At 46.7% G+C, this 18,868-nt stretch overlaps 1 protein-coding gene across 1 annotated transcript; it reads left to right on the top strand.

Moving 5' to 3' along the window:
- Positions 1-191: 191 nt before the first annotated feature.
- On the top strand, positions 192-15,845 carry LOC132384999 (G-protein coupled receptor 84-like). Its single transcript, XM_059956724.1, has 4 exons — positions 192-469; positions 726-819; positions 10,104-11,265; positions 15,797-15,845. Exons 3-4 carry the CDS (start codon positions 10,133-10,135, stop codon positions 15,843-15,845), a joined length of 1,182 nt encoding a protein of 393 aa, XP_059812707.1. The 5' UTR covers positions 192-469; positions 726-819; positions 10,104-10,132.
- Positions 15,846-18,868: the final 3,023 nt, after the last annotated feature.

Genomic DNA, 18,868 nt, shown 5'->3' with positions numbered 1-18,868 from the left:
GTCTCTCACTGTCATCCTCAGTTTCTCCTTTCTTTTATTCTCTCTCACCCTCACGTTCTTTTTCTCACTCTCCCTCACTGTCCCCTACCCACTCCCTCACACTCCTTCTCCCTCGTTTACTGACACACTCCCTCTCACACACACATGCATTCGCTTTCCCTCTTTCTCTCTCATACACATACTCACGAACATTGTCATACTCCTCTCTCTCTCTCTCTCTCTCACACACACACACACTCACACTCTGTACTGGTCTCTCTCACACATTCTGAGTGTCTTCCAGCCTGTTTTGCCTCTTTGCCTCTATTCTCTCTTCCTGTTTCAGTTCCCTTTCTTCGTACACACCCACATGCACATTACTTACACACTTTCTCACACACTCTTCCTCTCGCACACTTTCTGTGTCTTGGAATGAAAGGGTTAATGTGTGAGGAGCATTTGATGATTCTGGGCCTGTCCTCACAATGAGGTGAGATCTCGCTTTGTCTCTATCCATCCCCACACCCCCCTCGTCCTCTCTCTACCATCCCCAATTCTCCTTCCCCTTTCTTAGATCCCAATCTCTCTTTTCTTCTGCTCACACTTTCACCCTTCCTCACTCATCCCTTACTCCTCACGCCCTCTTTCCCTCCCTCCCTCCTTTCACTTCTTCTGCCTCCCCTCCCCATGAAGCTGTGCAGATTGTGTAATCGGTCAAAAACCAATTACTGTTCCTGTTTCAACAGCCATGTTAATAGTCGTTTGTTCAAAATGCAACAATTTCGACATTGACATCCTCTGTGGTGTGACAATACAGAGTCAGCAGCGGATTCTGTTCAGGTAAGGAGAGTTAACCCGTGTGGGACAGTGGAGTATTAAAGTTTGCGGGGAATAAGGGGGAGGGAATTAGACTGTGGGTCATTAAACTGTGCGGTGGTGGAGTAAACAGAGTGAGAACTGGACCATGTGGATGTTGCATCGGGGTTGCTGTGAGTTACTGGGAACATCGGCTCAACCGGGAAGGAGACTCGGGAAAGGTTCACTAGGATGCAGCCTGCATTAACTATAAGGGGAGGTTTGGACAAACTGGGGTTGTTGTCTCTGGAGTGACAGAGGCTCAGAGGGGTCCTGAGAGAGGTTTATAAGATTGAGAGGCATAAATAGAGTAGACAGTCGGTATCAGGGTTTAATACTAGAGCACATGCATTTAAGGTGAGAGAGGTAGGCTTAAAGGAGATGTGGGGCAAGTTTTATTTTACACAGAGACTGTGCTGCCAGAGGTGGTGGTGGAGGCAGATATGATCAAGTCGTTTAAGAGGCTCTTACACAGACACATGAAGGGATATGGACAGTGTTGAGGCAGAGGGGATTAGTTTAATCTGGCATTATTTTCACCTCAGGCATAATGGGACAAAGAGCCTGTTCCTGTTCAACATTGTGTGTTCTGAGAATGTTAGCTTGGCAGGAAAGATGAGGAAATGCTTCCATCGAAGGAGGGGACATGGTTACCAGGTTGGGGAGGGAAGGGGTTGGTGCAGTTAATACTGAGCTCTGAGGGGAGGCCAGTCCCCTTACCTCACCTTTCAGCCTTAACCCGTGACCTCTGGTTGTAGTCCCACCCAACCTCAGTGGAAAAAGCCTGTTTGCATTTACCCCATTTATACCCCTCATCATTCTGTATACCTCTTTCAAATCTCCTCTCTAAAGAGTAAAGTCCTAACCTAATCATTCCTTATAACTCAGCTCTGCCAGACCTGGGAACATCCTTGTAAATTTTCTCTGTACTCTTTCAACCTTGTTTACATCTTTCCTGTACGTAGGTAACAAAAACTGTTCACAGTACTCCAAACTAGGCCTCACCAAAGTCTTGTACTACTTGAACATAACATCTCATCTCCTGTACTCAGTAGTTTGATTTATGAAGGCCAATGTGCCTGCCATAAGATTTCTTTATGACCTTATCAAACTGTGATGCCACTTTCAATGAATTATGGATGTATATCCAGATCTCTTTGTTCTACCACACTCCTCAGAGCCCTACCATTCACTGTGTAAAACCTACTCTGGTTGGTCCCACTGAAGTGCAAAACATCACACTTGTCTGCACTAAATTCCATCTGCCATTTTTCCAGCTGGTCCAGATCCCGCTGCAAGCTTTGTTAGTCTTCCTCCCTGTCTACTACGTGCCCAGTCTTAGTATCATCTGCAAACTTGCTGATTATCATTATCATCCAGATCATTGATATAGATGACAAACAACAATGGACCCAGCACTGATCCCTGTGGCACTCCACTGGTCACAGGCCTCCACTCAGAGAGGCAACCCTCTACTACCACTCTCTGGCTTCTCCCACAAAGCCAATGACTAATCCAGTTTACTACCTCATCTTGAATGCCAAGCGACTGAAACTTCTTGACCAGCCTCCCATTCGGGACCTTGTCAAATGCCTCACTAAAGTCCATGCAGGCAACATTTCATCCACTTTCCTGGTAACTTCCTTGAAAAAATATGAGATTGGTTAGACATGACCTGCCACACACGAAGCCATGCTGACTATCCAAAATCAGTCCTTTTCCATCCAAATACTTGTATATTCAGTCCCTTAGAAAACCTTCCAATAACTTTCACACTATTGATGTCAGACTCACCGGCCTTTGATTTCCTGGTTTCTGTTTAGAGCCTTTTTGTTAAACAGTGGAACGACATCGGCTGTCCTCCAATGCTCAGATATCTTTCCTGTCATTAAGGTTGTTTTAAATATCTCTGCTAGGGCCCCAGCAATTTACTCACTTGCTTCCTGTGGGGTCCAAGGGAACACATTATCAGGCCCTGGGGATTTACCACCATCATTTGCCTCAGGACAGCAAACACCCCCTCTTCTGTAATCTGTACGGGGTCCATGAAGTCTATGTTGTTTTGTCTCACCTCAATAGACTCTGAATCTGGCTCTTGAGTAAATATGGGTACTAAGAATTAATTTAAGATCTCCCCCGTCCATTTTTGCTCCACACTTGGATTACCATTCTGATTTCCCAGAGGACTAATTTTGTCCCTTGCAGTCCTTTTGCTCTTAACATACCTGTAGGATCCCTTAGGATTCCCCTTCACCTTGCCTGCTGGAGCAACCTCATGCCCTCTTACAGCCTTCCTGATTTCTTCCTGAAGTGTTCTCTTGTATTTCTTTACTCCATTACCACCTCATTTGTTCCTACCTGCTTATACTTGCTATGCACCTTGTTTTTTTTTTCTCTTAACCAAGGGCCTCAATAACTCTTTAAAACCAAGGTTCCCTACACTTGTTATCTTTATTTGATTTTCCCCAGGTCCTCCAGTTTCCTCCCACAGTCCACAGATGTACTGGATGGGTTAATTTTTCTTTGTAGATTGTCCTGTGATCAGGTTGGGGTTAATCAGGTGTTGGGTGTTGCTGGAGCAGCACAGCTCAAAGGGCCAGAAGGGCCTACTTTGGGCTGTATCACTAAATAAATACATTTCTTATCCCTCTGAACCCCATTCTCCTGCCTTCTCCCTGTAACACATTAGTCTCGACTTTAAATAAACCCAGTGACTTGGCCTCCGCAGTCGTCTGTGACAATGAATTTGGCAGATTCACCAACCTTTGGCTAAAAAAATTCCTCCTCATTTCTGTTCTAAATGGGTGTCCCCACTGAGTCTGTGCCCTCTTGTCCTAGCCTCCCCCACTACAGGAAACATCCTCTCCACATCCACTCTATCTGTGCCCTCTGGTCCTAGCCTCCCCCACTACAGGAAACATCCTTTCCACACCCACTCTGTCTGTGTCCTCTGGTCCTAGACTCCCCCACTACAGGAAACATCCTTTCCACATCCACTCTATCTGTGTCCTCTGGACCTAGACTCCCCCACTACAGGAAATATCCTCTCCACATCCACTCTATCTGTGTCCTCTGGTCCTAGACTCCCCCACTACAGGAAACATCCTCTCCACATCCACTCTATCTGTGCCCTCTGGTCCTAGACTCCCCCACTATAGGAAACATCCTCTCCACATCCACTCTATCTGTGCCCTCTGGTCCTAGACTCCCCCACTATAGGAAACATCCTCTCCACATCCACTCTATCTGTGTCCTCTGGTCCTAGACTCCCCCACTACAGGAAACATCCTCTCCACATCCACTCTGTCTGTGCCCTCTGGACCTAGACTCCCCCACTACAGGAAACATCCTCTCCACAACCACTCTGTCTGTGTCCTCTGGTCCTAGACTCCCCCACTACAGGAAACATCCTTTCCACATCCACTCTATCTGTGTCCTCTGGACCTAGACTCCCCCACTACAGGAAATATCCTCTCCACATCCACTCTATCTGTGTCCTCTGGTCCTAGACTCCCCCACTACAGGAAACATCCTCTCCACATCCACTCTATCTGTGCCCTCTGGTCCTAGACTCCCCCACTACAGGAAACATCCTCTCCACATCCACTCTATCTGTGCCCTCTGGTCCTAGACTCCCCCACTATAGGAAACATCCTCTCCACATCCACTCTATCTGTGTCCTCTGGTCCTAGACTCCCCCACGACAGGAAACATCCTCTCCACATCCACTCTGTCTGTGCCCTCTGGACCTAGACTCCCCCACTACAGGAAACATCCTCTCCACATCCACTCTGTCTGTGTCCTCTGGTACTAGACTCCCCCACTACAGGAAACATCCTCTCCACATCCACTCTGTCTGTGTCCTCTGGTCCTAGACTCCCCCACTACAGGAAACATCCTCTCCACATCCACTCTATCTGTGTCCTCTGGTCCTAGACTCCCCCACTACAGGAAACATCCTCTCCACATCCACTCTATCTGTGTCCTCTGGACCTAGACTCCCCCACTATAGGAAACATCCTCTCCGCATCCACTCTATCTGTGTCCTCTGGACCTAGACTCCCCCACTATAGGAAACATCCTCTCCGCATCCACTCTATCTGTGTCCTCTGGACCTAGACTCCCCCACTACAGGAAACATCCTCTCCGCATCCACTCTATCTGTGTCCTCTGGACCTAGACTCCCCCACTATAGGAAACATCCTCTCCACATCCACTCTATCTGCGTCCTCTGGTCCTAGACTCCCCCACTACAGGAAACATCCTCTCCATGTCCACTCTATCTTGGTCTTTCAATATTCAATAGGTTTCAAACTATCAAGAGATTCCCACCCGCCCCCACCAACGCCATTCTTCTAAATACCAGTGAGTACAGTCCCAGGAGTCATCAAGCATTCCTCATACATTAACCCGTTCATTTCCTGCAATCATTCTCGTGAACCTCCTCCAGCACATCCCTTCTTAAATATGGAGCCCAAAGCTGCTAAGTTGGTCTGACCAATGCTTTATAAAGCATTACCATGCATCCTTAAGAGAGGGGGCAGGACAGATTCACCCAGATGGAGCAGTTTGGGGAGTTGGTAAATCGGTTTATTATTGTCACACATACAGTGAAAAACTTTTATTTGCATGCCATCGAGAGAGATCAGTCTCTATAACAGTACATGAAGGTAGTGGAAAGGAAAGCAAAATGCAGAATAAAGTGTAAACACAGATCCGGCAGACAATAACCAGAGAGATTGTGAGATCAAGAGCCCATCATGTTCAAGAGTTTGATACTACTGACGTAGAATCTGCCCCTGACCCTAGTGGAATGTGCTTTCAGGCTTTTGTATCTTCTGCCCTATGGGAGAGAGAATGTCTGGGGCGAGGGGGGTCTTTGATTCTGTTGGCTGTTTCACTGAGACAGTGAGAAGTGTAGACAGAGTCCGTGGAGGAGGGGAAGCTGGTTTCTCTGATGCGCTGAGCCGTGTCCACAACTCTCCCCGGTTTCTTGTGCTCACGGGCAGAGCAGGTGTCATACCAAACTGTGACCTCTCCAGACGGGATGCTTTTCTATGGTGCATCAATAAATGTTGGTCATGAAGAGACACTGGGTCTGGTCACCTTGAAATGGAGGAAGTTCAGAGGGAACACAATGATAAAAATGGACACTCGACCTCACAATCCACCTTGCAGTCACCCTCGCACCGTACTGTCTGCCTACACTGCACCTTCCCTGTAACTGTGACACTTTATTCTGCATTCTGTTATTGTTTTACCTCAATGCACTGTGTAATGATCTGATCTGAATGGACAGTGTGTAAGACAAAGTGACAATTACAAACAAGTTTACCAGAGACATGGATCAAAAGTGGACCGACGAAGAGCAAATGGAGTTTAATTTCAATAACTGCGAAATGTTCAATTTTCAGAAAACAAATGTCATTCACAGTGAAGAGCACAGCCCTGCGGAGAGTGGTAGAACAGAGAGAGCTCAGGGGTTCAGGTACACAGACAGACCAGTGAATGACAGGGGAGTGTTGTAGAACAGAGGGAGCTTGGGGTTCAGGTACACAGAGAGACTGGTAAATGACAGGGGATGTTGTAATACAGAGGGAGCTCTGGTTACCGATACACAGAGAGACCAGTAAATCATAGGGTAGTGTTGTAGAAAAGGAGGAAGTCATGGAGGGATTATCTACAGCATCATTGTGGGTAAAAATCTGAATTTTTTTCTGGAGGGAGAAATAACTCTACTGGGTGTTTTTTATAGACCTTCCAATAGTAACAGAGATATTGAGGAGCAGATAGGGAGACAGATTCTGGAAAGTTGTAATAATAAGAGTTGTCATGATGGAAGATTTTAATTTCTCAAATGTCAATTTGCAACTCCCTAGAGCGAGCAGTTTAGATGGGGTGGATGTTGTTAGGTGTGTTCAGGAAGGTTTCTTGACACAATATGTAGATAAGTCTACAAGAGAAGAGGCTGGTATTGGGAAGTGAACCTGGTCTGGTGTCAGATCTCTCAGTGGAAGAGAATTTTGGAGACTGTGATCACAATTCTATCTCCTTTACCATAGCATTGGACAGTGATAGGAAAAGACAAGTTAGGAAAGCGGTTAATTGGAGCAAGGGGAAGTATGAGGCTATCAGGCAGGAATTTGGAAGCATAAGTTGGGAACAGATGTTCTCAGGGAAATGTACAGATGAAATGTGGCAAATGTTAAGGGGCTATTTGTGTGGTGTTCTGCATAGGTACATTCTAATGAGACAGGGAAAGGATGGTAGGGCACAGGAACCGTCGTGTACAAAGGCTGTTGAAAATCTAGTCAAGAAGAAAAGTTTATGAAAGGTTCAAAAAAACCAGGTAATAACAGAGATCTAGAAGATTATAAGGCTTGCAGGAAGGAGTTTTAGAATGAAATTAGGAGAGCCAGAAGGGGCCATGAGAAGGCCTTGGCAAGCAGGATTAAGGAAAACCCCAAGGCATTCTACAAGTATGTGAAGAGCAAGAGGATGAGACATGTGAGAATAGGACCTATCAGCAGCGAGAGTGGAAATGTGCATGGAGTCAGAGGTACTTAATGAACACTTTGCTTCAGTGTTCACTAGTGAAAAGGACTTTGGCAATTGTAGGGTTGATTTACAGTTGACTGAAATGCTTGTGGTATTAAGAAATTTAGATACTAATATTTAGATATTAAGAAAGAGGATGTGGTGGCGCTTTTGGAAATCATCAAGTTGGATAAGTCACCGGGACCGGATGAGATGTACCCCAGGCTACTGTGGGAAGTGAGGGAGGAGATTGCTGAGCTTCTGGCAATGATCTTTGCATCATCAATGGGGACAGGGGAGAAAAACCAAAGGATTGAAAGGTTGCAAATGTTCCCTTGTTCAAGAGCAGGAGAAGAGATTGCCCAGGAAATTATAGACCTGTGAGTCTTACTTCAGTGGTGGGCAAGTTGTTAGAGATGATCCTGAGAGGCAGGATTTATGAGGATTTGGAGAGACATAATCTGATTAGGGATAGTCAGCACGGCTTTGCCAAGGGCAGGTTGTGCCTTATGAACCTGATTGAATTCTTTGAGGATGCAACAAAACACATTGATGAAGGTAGAGCAGTGGATGTAGTGTGTGTGTGGATTTCAGTAAGGCATTTGATAAAGTTCCCCATGCAAAGCTCATTCAGAAAGTAAGGAAACGTGGGATCCAAGGAGCCCTTGCTTTGTGGAAGAAGACAAAGAGTGGTTGTAGTTGGATTGTATTTGGCATGGAGGTCAGTGACCAGTGGTGTGCCTCAGGGATCTGTTCTGGGACCCCTACTCTTTGTGATTTTTATAAATGACCTGGATGAGGTAGAAGAATGGATTAGTAAATTTGCTGAAGACACAAAAGTTGGGGGTGTTGTGACTAGTGTGGAGGGTAGTCAGAGGTTACAGCGGGACACTGATAGGATGCAAAACTGGGCTGAGAAGTGGCAGATGGAGTTCAACCCAGGTAAGTGTGAAGTGGTTCAATTTGGTAGGTCATATTTGAAGACAAAATATAGTATTAATGGTAAGACTCTTAGCAGTCTGAAGGATCAGAGGGATCTTGGGGTCCGTGTCCATAGGACACTCAAAGCAGCTGCGCAGGTTGACTGTTATTAAGAAGGCGTATGGTGCATTGGCCTTTATCAATCATGAAGGACCCTGGGCAGATCCCACTTGGAGTATTATGCTCAGTTCTGGTCGCCTCACGACAGGAAGGACATGGAAATCATAGAAAGGGTGCAGAGGAGATTTACAAGGATGTTTCCTGGATTGGGGAGCATGCCTTATGAGAATAGGTTGAGTGATCTCGGCCTTTTCTCCTTGGAACGACGGAGGATGAGAGGTGACCTGATAGAGGTGTATAAGATCATGAGAGGTATTGATCATGTGGATAGTCAGAGGCTTTTTCCCAGGGCTGGAATGGCTAACATGAAAGGGCACAGTTTTAAGGTGCTTGGAAATGGATACTGAGGGGATGTCAGGGGTAAGTTTTTCCACACAGAGTGTGGGGGTGCATGGAATGCACTGCCAGCGGTGGAGGTGGTTAAAAGAGTCTCTTTTAAGAATGTCTTAGAAGACATGGAGCTTAGAAAAATCGAGGGCTATGTGGAAGGGAAATTCTAGGCCGTTTCTAGACTAGGTTACATGGTCGTCACAACATTGTGGGCCGAAGGGCCTATAACGTGCTGTAGATTTCTAAGAGTTTAAAAGTAGACCATATAGTTTCGGAATAAAGGTTGAAAATGAGGTTCTGAATCAGCCATGATTGTGAACGGTAGACTGTCAGTGACACTTGTGAGCGGACCCCAGCACATCCTCACTGAGAAAATAGGAGAATGGGCTGAGGAGTCTTTTTTGATATATATGCAAATGGCTACATTTGTTAAAAGGAGTGAACCAAATGACTGTTGACTGTCACTGAAACAAAATGGTATTGAGTGCTGGATTCAAACTAAATGGGTTGATCAGCATCAATGGAGGAAAATGGGCAGGGGAGGATTGAATGGGAATCTGAGTCTGCGTGAACTGATTGGGCCTACGGGCCTGTTTCCGTGCAGTGCTGTTCTCTGTTCCATGTAGAATTACAGCATTGGGGCCAGATATGTGGATAGGAAAGGTTTAGAGGGATATGGGCCAAATGGCCTACTTCCTCCTGCTGTACACCACCCTCACCTGACTCTGTCTTTCTTTTCCTCCTCCACTTCTCTTCCCTCCTTCCACACTCCCTTCTAATGCTTCCCTTTCTCCCTTACCATCCTCCTATCTCTCCTTTCCCTCATTCACCCCACCCTTCCCTCTTTTACCCTACCCCTCTCTCCCCACCTACCAACCCCTCCACTCCCTTGCTGCCCATCCTCATCCCTCCTTCCCCAATCTCCCTTCCAACCCCGCTCCCCTACTGTCTCCTTCCCCCCCTTGCCTTTCCCCTCTCCCCCATACCTTCCTCCTACTGATTCCACCTCCCCGTCCCTTCTCCCCAACTACCTATCAACTTCTCCACCTCCCTCCCCCAACTCTTTCCTCTGTCCCCCACCCTCTTCACCCTCGTTCCCTATTTCCTCACTCTACTGACCCCTCTCTTTCCTCCCCTTCCCCCTCCATCACATCCCCCTTCTCCTCATTCCCTCTTCTCCTTCCCCTCCCTCCCCTACCCCTCCACTCCCCCTTCTCCCCTTCTATCTCCCTCCTCCCCTTGCCCTCATCTCCTTCTACCATTCTCCCTCCCCATCCATCCCTCTCTCCCCCCTCCCTCAGGTCACTGCCCAAAGGACTCCAACAAGAGCATGTCCATCACCTGCAACAACTCCACAGCTTCCTACCGCCTGTTTGGGGCAGTGCTGGGCAGCGGGGTGACAGCACTTGGGGTGGCAGGCAACGGGTTGACCCTGCTGGCCTTTGCCGCTGACCGCCGGCTCCGTACCCCCTTCAACCTGCTCATCCTCAACATGACACTGGCTGACCTAGCCTACTGTGGTCTGCTCCAGCCACTGGCCGTCTACACCTATTTGCAGGGTGCCTGGGACTGGGGTCTAGCTTCCTGCCAGGCTCTCGGCCTGCTTATCTTCAGTCTCAACCTGGTCTCCATCCTCAGCCTGGCCCTAGTGGCTGGCAGCCGCTACGCCCTCGTGGCTAAGCCCGAAGCCTTCCGCCGGGCCAGCAGGGGGTGGAGCTGGGCCCTGGCCCTGTTTATGCCCTGGCTCCTCTCGGCCTCCTGCCTGGCCCCCTTCTGGCATGTCTTCACCTTCCTGTCGGATGTCTGCAGCTGCACCTTCCACCGGACCAAAGGCAGGCCTTACACCACGATCCTGCACTTCCTCACCTTCGGCCTAGGCCTGGGAGCCATTGCTGTCTGCTATTTCCTTCTGCACCGCCGCCTGCGCCGGACCACCCTTGCCCTCAGTCGCTATAGGAAGACTCAGCCAGGTGCACAGGCTGAAAAGCCACAGGCAGAGGAGGACACAATGCAAGAGATGTCTACAGGCTTGGGGGAGAGTTCGAGGGGCAGGCTTGAGGCCCCCAGCTCAGGAAAGGAGACTGCTGACACCTCAGGGAGAAGGCACAAGTACAAGTCAAGGTTGAGGAGGGTCAGGATGGGGAAGGATTGGGAGTTCCGGCGGGTGACAGCCATGTGTTTCGCCATGTTCCTGGTGTACCTGGGCTGCTACCTGCCTTTCTGCGCCCTGCACCTGCTGGATGGGTTGTATGCCGCCCCAGCTGTGGCCCAGATGGCAGTTGGCAACCTGACCTGGCTCAACAGCTGCCTGAACCCACTGCTCTATGCTGCCATGAACCGCCAGTTCCGCCAGGGCTACATGGCTGCCTTCCGTCTGCTGTTCCGCTGCAGCTTTGGCTCGGAGGCCAGGGAGAGGTCACAGAGAGATGGGGAGAATGAACTGAGACTGGGCACAGTCTCATGGTCAACAGGGGGAGGAGAGGGAGGGGAGTTGGTGGGAGAGGGGGAGTTGGAGAGAGGGAAGAGGGAGGGAGAATAGGGGGAGTGAGGGTGTGGGAGTAGAGAGGGTGGGGTTGTTAGAATGAGAGCAGAGGGAGTGGGGTTTGAATTGAGAGGGGGACAGAGGGGCTCTGGAATCATAGAAACATAGAAAATAGGTGCAGGAGTAGGTCATTCGGCCCTTCGAGCCTGCACCGCCATTCAGTATGATCATGGCTGATCATCCAACTCAGAACCCTGTACCTGATTTCTCTCCATATCCCCTGATCCCTTTAGCCACAAGGGCCATATCTAACTTCCTCTTAAATATAGCCAATGAACCGGCCTCAACTGTTTCCTGTGGCAGAGAATTCCACAGATTCACCACTCTCTGTGAAGCCTAAAAGGCTTCCCCTTTATCCTTAAACTGTGATCCCTCGTTCTGGACTTCCCCAACATCGGAAACAATCTTCCTGCATCTAGCCTGTCCAATCCCTTTAGAATTTTATGTTTCAATAAGATCCCCCCTCAATCTTCTAAATTCCAGTGAGTATAAGCCCAGTCGATCCAGTCTTTCTTCATATGAAAGTCCTGCCATCCCAGGAATCAATCTGGTGAACCTTCTTTGTACTCCCTCTATGGCAAGAATGTCTTTCCTCAGATTAGGGGACCAAAACTGCACACAATATTCTAGGTGCAGTCTTACCAAGGCCTTATACAACTGTAGTAGAACCTCCCTGCACCTGTACTCAAATCCTTTTGCTATGAATGCCAACATACCATTTGCCTTTTTCACCGCCTGTTGTACCTGTATGCCCACCTTCAATGACTGGTGTACAATGACACCCAGGTCTCGTTGCATCTCCCCTTTTCCTAATCGGCCACTGTTCCGATAATAATCTGTTTTCCTGTTCTTGCAACCAAAGTGAATAACCTCACATTTATCCACATTAAATTGCATCTGCCATGAATTTGCCCACTCACCTAACCTATCCAAGTCACCCTGCATTCTCTTAGCATCCTCCTCACAACTAACACCGCCACCCAGCTTCGTGTCATCCGCAAACTTGGAGATGCTGCATTTAATTCCCTCGTCTAAATCATTAATATATATTGTAAACAACTGGGGATCCAGCACTGAGCCTTGTGGTACCCCACTAGTCACTGCCTGCCATTCTGAAAATGTCCCGTTTACTCCCACTCTTTGCTTCCTGTCTGCCAACCAATTCCCTATCCACATCAATACCATACCCCCAATACCGTGTGCTTTAAGTTTGCATACTAAACTCCTGTGTGGGACCTTGTCAAAAGCCTTTTGAAAATCTAAATATACCACATCCACTGGCTCTCCCCTATCCACTCTACTTGTTACATCTTCAAAAAATTCTAAAAGATTTGTCAGACATGATTTTCCTTTCACAAATCCATGCTGACTTTGTCCGATGATTTCACTTCTTTCCAAATAGACAATAGACAATAGGTGCAGAAGTAAACCATTCGGCCCCTCGAGTCTGCACCGCCATTCTGAGATCATGGCTGATCATTCACTATCAATACCCAGTCCCTGCCTTGTCCCCATATCCCTTGATTCCCCTATCCATCAGATATAAATGTGCTGTTATCACATCTTTGATAACCGACTCTAGCATTTTCCCCACCACCGATGTCAGACTAACCGGTCTATAATTCCCCAGTTTCTCTCTCCCTGCTTTTTTAAAAAGTGGGGTTACATTAGCCACCCTCCAATCCTCAGGAACTAATCCAGAATCTAAGGAGTTTTGAAAAATTATCACTAATGCACCCACTATTTCTTGGGCTACTTCCTTAAGCACTCTGGGATGAAGACCATCTGGCCCTGGGGATTTATCTGTCTTTAATCCCTTCAATTTACCTAACACCACTTCCTTATTAACATGTATATCCCTCAGTTCCTCCATCTCACTAGACCCTTGGTCCCTTACTATTTCCAGAAGATTATTTATGTCCTCCTTAGTGAAGACAGAACCAAAGTAGTTATTCAATTGGTCTGCCATGTCTTTGTTCCCTATGATCGATTCACCTGTTTCTGACTGTAAAGGACCGACATTTGTCTTGACCAATCTTTTTCTTTTCACGTATCTATAAAAGCTTTTACAGTCAGTTTTTATGTTCCCTGCCAGCTTTCTCTCATAATCTTTTTTCCCTTTCCTAATTAAGCCCTTTGTCCTCCACTGCTGGTCTCTGAATTTCTCCCAGTCCTCAGGTGTGCCACTTTTTTTTGCTAATTTATATGTTTCTTCTTTGGACTTGATACTATCCCTAATTTCCCTTGTCAGCCACAGGTGCACTACCTTCCCTGGTTTATTCTTTTGCCAAACTGGGATAAACAATTGTTGTAGTTCATCCATGCAATCTTTAAATGCTTGCCATTGCATATCCACTTGCATATCCATTGCATATCAGAGAGCGTGGGGGCTTAAAAGGAGGTGGACCAAGGGAGCTGAGGGGTGGTAAGGTGTGGGTAGAGTGGGGGAGGGAGCAGAGAGTGGAAGGGGGTATTAGAGGGAGGGTTTGATTGGGAGGGGGAAGCAAGGGTAAGGGATTAGAGGGACAGGGAGTGAGGGGAATGTGGGGTTGGAGAGGGTGAAGGGGTTACAGGGAGAGGGATTAGATTGGGAGGGAACGTTAAATGTTGAGGAGAGTGGAGGGCAGAGAGGATGGGTGTTTGAGGAGTGAGTAGGGACTGGGGGTGGAGGAGGTTAGGAGGAGGGGTTATTTGAACTGGGGCAGGAGTGTGATATCCTCCTTCCCCCAGAGTGTGAGTGGGAGGGCCGCTGAGTTGAGAATTCAATGACAAACATACATATTTGATGAATAGTCTAAAATGAATAAAAAAGAATTCTCTCTCTTAAGGATGGGTGTGTGAATTGATTCCTCTCTTCTACTTCTCTTTTGCTTTCTGAGAAGTTTTGCAAGATTTGTTTTTGTTTTGCGCGTGGGTATGGGATTGAGGTTTTTTTTTTATTCCATGTCCATGGGGAGACGAATCTCAGGATTGTATACTGCATATATACTTCGATAATAAATGTACTTTGAACTTTACTAGAGCTGTAGGGGAAGGTTTAAACTGGTTTGGTAGGTGGATGGGAACCAGAGTGATAAGTCAGCGGTTGGGGCAGTTGGTCTATAGGCAGATGCAGCCTGTAGAGAGACTTTGAGGAAGGATAGAAAGTTAGCAGGGCAAAACCGTAGTCAATTGGGATGGTTTGAAGTGTGTCTATTTTAATGCAAGAATTATCATGGGCTTAGAGCACGGGTCAGTACATGGAGCACAATAGAAACTTGTCTGTACAAGGGCAGGAAAAGCTGCTAGATCTTCTGGGGTTTAGATGTTTCCAAAGGGACAGGGAGGGAGGTGAAAGAGATGGGGGAGTGCCGTTGCTAATCTATAATACTATGTATTCCAATATCACAGATGCAGAAAGGAAAGACATCCTGGAGGAATTGTCTACTGTACTAGGTCAGTGTGGGTGGAAGTCAGGAACAGGAAGGAACAATCACTCTGTTGGGAGTATTCCATAGACATCCCAATAGAAACAGAGATACTGAGGAGCAGATAGGGAGGCAGATTTTGGAAATATGCAAAAGTAACAGGGTTGTTGTCATGGGGGACTTCAACCTCCCTATTATTGATTGGTACTGTACATCCTTAGTTCAAAAGGTTCAGCTGGGGCAGAATTTGTTAGGTGTGTCCAGAAAGGATTCCTCACTCAATATGTAGACAGGCCAACTAGCAAGAGACCATTCTGGATCTGGTGCTAGGCAATGAACCAGGTCAGATGTCAGATCCATCCATATAAGAACATTTCAGAGATAGTGGCCATAGTCCTCAAGAAGGATTTCAGCCCGAAACATGGACTATCCATGAATTTCCATGGATGTTCCAGCATTTTTTGTATGTTGCTTTAGATTTCCAACATCTTCAGTTTTTCTCATGTTTACATGTTTGCCAAACCCTGGACAGGGATAGAAGCAGATGGTATGGGAACATTATTTAATTGGAGGAGATGCTATCAGACAGAAACTTGGGAGCGTAAATTGGAAACAGATGTACTCGGGAAAATGTACACTAGAAGTGTAGAAGTTCTTTAGGGAGTACATACATGGGTCTGGCCCATCAAGGCAAAGAAGAGATGATAGGGTGAAGGAACGTGGTTGACTAGAGATGTGTGTAACCAGGATTAACCATCAACAATAATGATCATTGACTCATAGAGAGGATCCATATTGACTGCCAAGTACCTTTATTGGCTAGGCTAACAAACACTAGGTTTCCCTGACCCTTCATGAACAGGCAAAGAAGAGAAAAGGTAACACCCAGGAAAAGGATTCTACACTGGCTAGGCATTCTTCTTGATCCCAATGTAATCTCCATGTTTCCAATGTGGGATCATCCACTTCTGCGATTGTTGATCTCCACAGAGTTGTCACTGCCTGAGCTCCCAAATTCCTCCATTCTTATTCTTTTCCTTATCAGGTCAATCTATGATGTTTTAATTTTCATTGGCTCAAAATCATCTGACTGACCTGTGTCAGTTCTTGTGGGATGTAGCCCAGGGATACAAGCAGTATTGCTTTATCATTCTCTCTTCAGCCTTGTGCCTCAGGTAATTCCTTTTATTTCTAACTCAGACTGGTTCAACTTGGTCAGCCAAACACTGGGCCCAGATGACCAGATAACAGACTGTTCTTTTTTGCAAGCCTGCATTTTGCATAATGAAGAGCTTCTTATCTGAATATGGTCTCAGATTTAACAGATCAACAGAAATTCATTGTGTCCACGTCATTTCCCTGAACCAGTTCACCAAACAGTTCACAAAATAGCAATTGCAAGGGCAGTCTCACAAAATGGCCACCTCCATCCCAGCAACCACATAACAAGAACAATGACTTTAGCATTGTCTTTTTCTCATTCCTGTTCACTAATTTGTAGATTTTAGCTCTTTCTGACCAACATGTGTAACATCCAGTCAAGAGCAAGAAAGAAGCTTGCGTAAGTTTTAGGAAGTAAGGATCAGGGAGGGCTCCAGAGAGTGATAAGGCAGCCAGGAAAGAGCTGAAGAATGGAGTTAGAAGAGCTATAACAGGGTGTGAGAAGGCCTTGGTGAGTAGGATGCAGAGCTGGGCTAAGAAATGGCAGATGAAGTTCAATCCGGAAAAAACTGTGAAGTGATTCACTTTGGAAGTTTGAACTTGAAGGCAGAATACAGGGTTAATAGCAGGATTCTTAAGAGTGTGAAGGAACAGAGGGATCCTTGGGGTTCATGTCCATAGATCCTTCACTGTTGCCCCGTAAGTTGATAGAGTTGCTAAGAAGGCATAGGGTGTGCTAGGCTTAAGTTGGGAGATTGAGTTCAAGAACCATGATGTAATGTTGCAGCTCTATTAATCCCTGGCTGTGTTCCTATTGTGTTCAGTCTTGCTCAACTCATTGTACAGTAGGAAGGATATGGAAGCTGTACAGAGGGTGCAGAGGAGGTTTACCAGGATTTTGCCTGGACTAGAGAGCATATCTTATGAGGATAGATTGAGAAAGCTAAAGCTTTTCACATTGGAGGAAAGGAGGATGAGAGATCCAGTGATAGATGTGTACAAGATGAGAAGTGGCATAGATTGAGTCGATAGCAGACTTTTTCTCCAGGGTGGAATTGACTAATACAAGGGGGTATAATTTTAAGGTAATTGAAGGAAAATATAGAGGAATGTCAGAAATAAATAACATGAGGAGGCTAATGCACAGTCCTTGACAGCTCAGGGTTGGGTCCAGTGGCATGGAATCCAAGATGCTGGGGACTCTTCACTGCTGCAGCCTTCCCTCCACCTTCAACATCTCCCACCAGCTCCATTGTTGAGTTTTTGGTTGGATCTTTATCTGGAACTTCCCCCTTGATCTCAATGCCACAGCTGACTCTACCAGGAAGAACTAAGTTCAAGACTGCATCACTCCTGTGACCTCAGAAACTCACAAACCTCTTCACGACAAGGTAATAACACATAGAGAAGACCTTCCAGCACAGGACTTGTTCGATGAACGATGGGACCCTCGGGAGGGGTACAAGTGGTGTCACAGGTAGACAGGGGGTGAAGGTATCTGGCACGCTGGCCTTCATCAGTCAGGACACTGAGTACAGGGGTTGGCACATCATGTTGCAGTTGTACAAGTTGATGGTGGGACCGCACTGGGAGCACTGTGTACAGTTCCGATCACCCTGTTGTAGGAAAGACATGGCTAAACCGGAAGGAGTGAGAGGAGAGGAACCCTAGAGGGTTTGAGCTATAGGGAGGGGTTGATCAAGCTGGTAACATAGTCTCCTTGGAACGTAGGAGAATGAGGAGGCAGCATTGGAGAAGTGTTTAAAATTATGAAAAATTATAGATGTGGTGGACAATAAGTCTTTTCCTCAGAGTAGGGGGCTCAAACTAGAGGACAGAGGTTTAGGATGAGAAGGAAAAAGATTTAAAACAGACCTGAGGGGCAACTATTTTACACAGAAAGTGGTGAGGCTATGGAACGAGCAGCCAGAGGAAGTGGTTGAGGCAGGTACAACAGTATCATTTAAGAAACACTTGGAGGGATAGCCAAAACACAGAAAATTGGGACTAGCTGAGTGGGCTCCATGGTCAGAAGGGCCTGTATGAATGCTGTAATGCTCTGTGACTGTAAGAGTAATCCTACATCTCATACACTCCTCAAGGGATTTGCTTCATTCCAGCCATTTATTCATCTCCATAGATGCTTCCTGATCTGAAATTTGTGTGTGCTGCTCTGGATTTGCAACAACTGCAGAACGTCTGGTGTTTAAAATTAGCCTTAACCCAGTTTTGAAGAATGGGCCAATGCTATCCCTTTCCATAAATATTTTAGAATTCTAGTCACTGTTTCCAAAGTACTCCACAATGACAATTAGGCCACTTGCCCTGCCTCAGTTCCTAACAAGAGTTCCAATGTAACAGAGCTCCAGTTAAGAGCCATCTCCATATTGCTTAAAGAAAACTTCCTTTGTCACACTGAATAAATTCTGCCCCGCCAAAATCCCTTCGCAGGTTGTGGCAAAGTTAAAGTTGAATTTATTGCCATGTGCACAGATGCAATGAGAAACTCACAGGCAAAGGGCACAATATTCACAAGAAAAACATGAAATACAGAATCAGAACAAAGAATTCCATTTCAATGCAAAGTGGCCGGTTGGTTCAGGAACCGAATGTTTGAAGGGAAGTAGCTGTTCCTGAACCTGGTAGTGTGGAACTTCAGGCTTCTGTACCTCCTGCCCGATGGGAGCTGTGAGAAGATGGGATGGCCCGGATGGTGGGGATCTCTGATGATGGACGTTGCCTTTTTGAGGTAATGCCTCCTGGAGATACTAATGATGGTGGGGAGTGATGTGACGCAGAGTCCACTGCTCTCTGCAGATTCTTGCGTTCCTGCCCAGCCCCTGAAGTGGTCACAGTGTTGCTGTACTGAGGTGGTGATCAGGGTTGTGCCGGTTGGTTCAGGAACCGAATGGTTGAAGGGAAGTCGCTGTTCCTGAACCTGGTGGTGTGGAACTTC

Source organism: Hypanus sabinus, chromosome X1, assembly GCF_030144855.1.
Source record: "Hypanus sabinus isolate sHypSab1 chromosome X1, sHypSab1.hap1, whole genome shotgun sequence".
Classification (NCBI taxonomy): Eukaryota; Metazoa; Chordata; class Chondrichthyes; order Myliobatiformes; family Dasyatidae; genus Hypanus; species Hypanus sabinus.
The sequence above is the reverse complement of the archived record's forward strand: the minus strand, read 5'-3'. Positions and strand labels throughout refer to the sequence as shown.

Excerpts from the sequence above, each read along its gene's own strand:
- LOC132384999 (XM_059956724.1), top strand. The coding sequence starts at position 10,133 with ATGTCCATCACCTGCAACAACTCCACAGCTTCCTACCGCCTGTTTGGG. Across the intron at positions 11,266-15,796 it reads AGACTGGGCACAGTCTCATG|GTCAATCTATGATGTTTTAA; the intron begins GTCAACAGGGGG and ends TTTCCTTATCAG.